General features: G+C 47.2%; 1 protein-coding gene across 5 annotated transcripts in view; it reads right to left on the bottom strand.

The window, feature by feature from the left end:
- Positions 1-5,644, bottom strand: part of UBAP1 (ubiquitin associated protein 1) — a 76,262-nt gene extending 70,618 nt beyond the window's left edge. For 2 of the 5 annotated variants that reach the window (XM_016960755.1, XM_024345614.1), the window contains exon 1: positions 5,386-5,644. In XM_016960755.1, the coding sequence (XP_016816244.1) occupies positions 5,386-5,629 (244 nt within the window). In that variant the 5' untranslated portion in view covers positions 5,630-5,644. Of the gene's footprint in view, positions 1-5,023; positions 5,205-5,385 lie in introns of those variants that run through there. The other 3 variants (XM_024345616.3, XM_024345617.3, XM_024345615.2) reach the window with 3 other exon arrangements.
- Positions 5,645-6,000: the final 356 nt, after the last annotated feature.

Raw genomic sequence — 6,000 nt, forward strand, 5'->3', positions numbered from 1 at the left:
AGTCTCGCTCTGTTGCCCAGGCTGGAGTGTAGTGGCGCGATCTTGGCTCACTGCAAGCTCCACCTCCCGGGTTCACGCCATTCTCCTGCCTCAGCCTCCCGAGTAGCTGGGACTACAGGTGCCCGCCACCACGCCCGGCTAATTGTTTGTATTTTTAGTAGAGACAGGGTTTCACCGTGTTAGCCAGGATGGTCTTGATCTCCTGACCTTGTGATCCGCCCGCCTCGGCCTCCCAAAGTGCTGGGATTACAGACCTGAGCCACCGCGCCCGGCCCAGAGCGAGACTATCTAAAAAAAAAAGGAAAGAAAGTGTTTAACAATCCTGGCTCATTAGTACATACCCAGTGTTAGCACCCTTTCCTTTGTGAATCTTGCTACTTCCACCTAAAATTTCTAAAACCTGAAATCGTAACTCTCGATTCATAGGAAAATATTACTGTTACCTTCAAGTTCTTTTCTAATGTTACAGGACACTGTATGTTACAGGTTGGAAGAGCACTACTCTGCTTGCTTCTTTTTTCTAATTGAACATACTTTTCCTATAAGAAATTCTGGGCCGGGAGTGGTATCTCACACCTGTAATCCCAGCACTTTGGGAGGCCGAAGTGGATGGATCACCTGTGTTGAAGAGTTTGAGACCAGCCTGACCAACATGGAGAAACCCCGTCTCTACTAAAAACACAAAATTAGCCGGGCATGGTGGCACATGCCTGTAATTCCAGCTACTCGGGAGCCTGGGGCAGGAGAATCACTTGAACCCGGGAGGCGGCAGTTGCGGTGAGCTGAGATGGCGCCATTGCACTCCAGCCTGGGCAACAAGAGCGAAACTCCGTTTCAAAAAAAAAAAAACAAAAAACAAACAAAAAAAAGAAATTCTGAAAAATCCTATTACTTCCTTAGAAATCTGGAAAAGAGGATGGATTTTCATTTGTTTTGGTATAGAAGCAGGGATTCCCATTCTGTGTGGGAAACTACACCCAGGTGATTTCTAAGCTTCTTTTCAGCTTGAGTTTTTTTCTTTTTTTTTAGTTGTTAGAAAAAAGGTTTATTTAACGTTTTTTTTTTTTTTTTTTGAGACGGAGTCTCGCTCTGTTGCCCAGGCTGGAGTGCAGTGGCACTATCTCAGCTCACTGCAAGCTCCGCCTCTGGAGTGGCCAGGTTCACGCCATTCTCCTGCCTCAGCCTCCCGAGTAGCTGGAACTACAGGCACACACCACCACGCCCGGCTAATTTTTTTGTATTTTTTAGTACAGACGGGATTTCACCGTGTTAGCCAGGATGGTCTCAATCTCCTGACCTCATGATCCACCCGCCTCGGCCTCCCAAAGTGCTGGGATTACAGGCATGAGCCACGGCGCCGGGCCTATTTAATGTTTTAAGGCACTCTGTATTACCTTTTTGCATTTCTTGAGAAAGACTGTCTAAAGAAAACCACCTGATAAATGATGAATAAATATTTTTAATGAATCTGTAGGAAAAAAGATTACTCTTAAAATGATCTACATTTGAAAAATCTCAATACATTCAATAACATAACTAAATAACAGGGGCCAGGCACAGTGGCTCACGCCTATAATCCCAGCACTTTGGAAGGCTGAGATGGGCGGATCAAGAGGTCAGGAGATCGAGACCATCCTGGCTAACACGGGGAAACCTCATCTCTACTAAAACTACAAAAAATTAGCCAGGAGATCGAGACCATCCTGGATAACACGGTGAAACCCCATCTCTACTAAAACTACAAAAAATTAGCCAGGCGTGGTGGTGGGCACCTGTAGTCCCAGCTACTCAGGAGGCTGAGGCAGGAGAATGGCGTGAACCCAGGAGGCAGAGCTTGCAGTGAGCAGAGATCGAGCCACTGTACCCCAGCCTGGGCGACTGAGTGAAAAGAAAGAAAGAAAGGAGAGAGAGAGAGAGAAAGAAAAGAAAAGAAAGAGAGAGAGAAAGAAAGAAAAGAGAAAGACAAAGAAAGAAAGAAAAGAAAAGAAAAGAAAAGAAAAGAAAAGAAAAGAAAAAAGAAAAAAGAATGAACACGAAAAGCTTGTAATATTGGCATTTACACTCAAGGCTAATGATATTTCAACTATAATGCTGAAAATAATAAGAATTTTAGTCACTGAATTAAACGTCAGGGATCCATCTGGGCGCCATGGCTCACGTCTGTAATCCCAGCACTTTGGGAGGCCGAGGCGGGTAGGTCATTTGAGGTCAGGAGTTCAAGACCAGCCTGGCCAACGTTGTGAAACCCCGTCGCTACTAAAACTATAAAAATTAGCCGGGCGTGGTGGTGGGTGCCTGTAATCCCAGGTACTTGGGAGGCTGAGGCAGGAGAATCACTTGAACCTGGGAAATGGAGGTTGCAGTGAGCTGAGATCACGCCACAGCACTCCAGCCTGGGCAACAGTGCGAGACTCAGTCTCAAAAAATAAATAAATAAATAAATAAATAAACGTCAGGGATCCTTAAATACCATAGTTAAAAGATACACAAAATAATGTGACATTCGCCAGTCAAAAATACGTGCACTAGCAGCTCATGCCTCCCAGCAGTTTGGGAGGCTGTGGTGGGAGGATCACCTGAGCTCAGGAGTTCAAAATCAGACTGGGCAACATAAGAGACCCCTTCTCTACAAAAAAAAAAAAAAAATTAATTAAAAAATGCACTAACAATCATTGATGAGACTTGTCTACAGATCTATTATTATCTTTTCAGAATACTGTTACTGTCTTCAAAATCAAAATGAAAAAATATTTCAGAAGAATACACAGAAGAAATGCCATGATTAGGAAATCAGTCTTAAATACTAAACGAAAGAAACTGAAGTTTTTATATTTACAGAGTTTAATTTTTTTCCTTTGCCTTCATTAAAAAAAAAAAAAAAAAGGCCTGGCACGGTGGCTCACGCCTGTAATCCCAGCACTTTGGGAGGCCAAGGCGGGCGGATCACGAGGTCAGGAGATCAAAACCATCCTGGCTAACCCAGTGAAACCCCGTCTCTACTAAAAATACAAAAAATTAGCCGGGCGTGGTGGCGGGAGCCCGTAGTCCCAGCTACTCAGGAGGCTGAGGCAGGAGAATGGCGTGAACGCGGGAGGCAGAGCTTGCAGAGAGCCGAGATCGCGCCACTGCACTCCAGCCTGGGCGACAGAGGGAGACTCCGTCTCAAAAAATAAAATAAAATACAAATAAAAATTAAAAAGGCCGGGCGCGGTGGCTCACGCCTGTAATCCCAGCACTCTGGGAGGCCAAGACGGGTGGATCACGAGGTCAGCAGATGGACACCATCCTGGCTAACACGGTGAAACCCAGTCTCTACTAAAAAAATATTTTAAAAAATTAGCCAGGTGTGTGGCAGGCGCCTGTAATCGCAGCTACTGAGGAGGCTGAGGCAGGAGAATGGCGAGCCCGGGAGGCGGAGCTTGCAGTGAGCTGAGATTGCGCCACTGCACTCCAGCCTGGGCACAGAGCGAAACTCTGTCTCAAAAAAAAAAAAAAAAAGAAAAAAGAAAACAGGCCGGGTGCGGTGGCTCACGCCTGTAATCCCAGCACTTTCGGAGACCAAGGCTGGAGGATTATTTGAGGTCAGAAGTTCGAGACCAGCCTGACCAACATGGTGAAACCCCGTCTCTACTAAAATACAAAAATTAGCCAGCCGTAGTGGTGGGTGTCTATAATCTCAGCTACTGGGGAGGCTGAGGCAGGACAGTCACTTGAACCCAGGAGGCGGAGGTTGCAGCAAGCCAAGATCGCGCCACTGCACTCCAGCCTGGGCAACAGACCGAGACTCCCTCTGGAAAAAAATAAAAAGAAACAAAAAAAAAAAAAGTTTTTTTTCCAATGAGGTTCTAGCAGGTTAGTAAAGTTATCTGCTGTGCAATGACAGCGATGGTCACTCACTAAAGAAACATTAAGTTTAGCATTTCCGTAATTATAATGACTTATTATTGCAACACACAGTAGGTATTTAATAAACACCATGAATTAATAGAACAAACTAGAAACAAAAATTTAACTAATAAAATTTCACTTATAGTAAGTTAATGCGGACAATGTAATTCTTTTAAGACTTGACACATTTCACATTCTTTGCCATAATACGTAAACTTTTTTTTTTTTTGAGTCAGAGTCTCGCTCTGTTGCCCAGGCTGGAGTGCAATGCAGCGATCTAGGCTCACTGCAACCTCCGCCTCCCAGGTTCAAGCCATTCTCCTGCCTCGGCCACCCGAGTAGCTGGGATTACAGGCGCCTGCCACCACGCCCGGCTGGCTTTTTAGTAGAGAAGGGGTTTCAACATGTTGGTCAGGCTGGTCTTGAACTCTTGACCTCGTGATCCGCCCGCCTCGGCCTCCCAAAGTGCTGGGATTTCAGACGTGAGCCACAGCGCCCGGCCAATACGGAAACTTTTAGTTTAGGTTGGGACATTAACTAGAAAGAACTATATATCACTAAAGACTAAGTATCTTGTTTTTCCCACCATCAAATCTGACAAAATTAAAAAGGAAAACATCCATCATATCTATTCATATTCTCAAATGCTAATAACTGAAGAGACAAAGCACTAACGAGTAAAGTTAGAACAGAATATACGTAATACTTAACTAAATTACCAAATCTGGTTTCGCAACACTGCATGGTGACTAAAAGTAACAATTTTTTTTTTCAGTTTAACATAAAACGTATTTTTATGCCCAACCATACTTTTAAGACGCTAGTCTGGAAACAATTACATTTGGCAACAAAGGTCAAAGATCACTGATATAGCTCAAATAAATGAACCTGACGTTCCACAAGAAAGACTGGGGCGGTTCCTGAGGCCCAGGTGGACTGTATAGGTAAGCCTCCACCCAAGAAACAAAAAAGGCGGATAAACATACCTGGAGAAGACCAGACAAGGCCAAAGAGATCCCCAAAGATCACTCACCTCTGGTCTAGTCTCCACCTTTTCTCCCCAATCTCATTGCCTCAGGGAGAACTAAATCTACACCGCACGTCCCCAGCTCACCCTCAACTCCCCACCACTCACCTTCTTTACTAAAATCTGGGTCCCCTTCCCTGACATCCTCTAGTTCCCACCGAGTTCTCAATCCAGCCCGATAGATGTCTACTATGCCTGTCTTCCAGTAGGGTATTAGTCTCCTTAATCCGAACTCATTTTCCCGCATCCCACTTCCCCTCCGCCCCTTCAACTCCGGTCCCCTCACTCCGACCCTTCTCCCAGAATCCTCCCCGAATCGCGGATCTCCGGCCACTTTTCCCTCCCACCTCCTAGCTCCGGCGCCTTTCACCTCGCTCGGCCCCCCATCCCGTTTCCCAGTCTCCCAGTACCAGCCCCCCTCCCCCAACTCCGCCCCTCTTCCCCCTCCCCCAGAGGGAGGCCCCCCTCACCTGAATGCCGCTGCTGCCGCCGTCTCAGAAGCCGAAAGGTGCTGGCACCGGCCGGCCTCCCAGGCTCGGTCCCCGCTGAGCTCCCGACAGCCCCTAGGGAGAGCGAACGCCACCACCTCCAACTCTGCCCGCTCCGGGCCAGGCCGTCACCGTAGCCACCGCCAGTGCCGCAGCCGCCATGTTGAAGTCCTACTTCCCTCCTCCTTCCCCTCACCGCCCCACCCCTTTGGGCGTCTGACGTCATGGCGCCGCGCTCCACACGCCCGGACCAATGGGAGGAGCCGACGGTGACATAACTAATCTCTCTTCTAGCGAGGAGCTACTCCGGCAACATGGAGCATTGCAATTGGAATGAGTAAACCCTGCTGACCTAAGGGGGAAGGAGGAAAGGAGGGGGTCACTAAGAGTGTAAGACTTGGGTTTGGCGAGGCGGCCAAAGCGGGAAACCCAAGAGCCTTGAATCGCGAAGGTATGCCCAAAGAGTTAGCAGCGAGTCCTACTTGGGAATTAAGACATCTAGCTTCTGTTCAGGGTCAGCGACCTGGTACAACTCATACCCTTTCTGGACCTAACTTTTCCCATGTATAGAGGACTAAGTTGAAAGGTGACTTCTAG

This window comes from Pan troglodytes, chromosome 11, assembly GCF_028858775.2.
Source record: "Pan troglodytes isolate AG18354 chromosome 11, NHGRI_mPanTro3-v2.0_pri, whole genome shotgun sequence".
In the NCBI taxonomy this organism is placed as follows: domain Eukaryota; kingdom Metazoa; phylum Chordata; class Mammalia; order Primates; family Hominidae; genus Pan; species Pan troglodytes.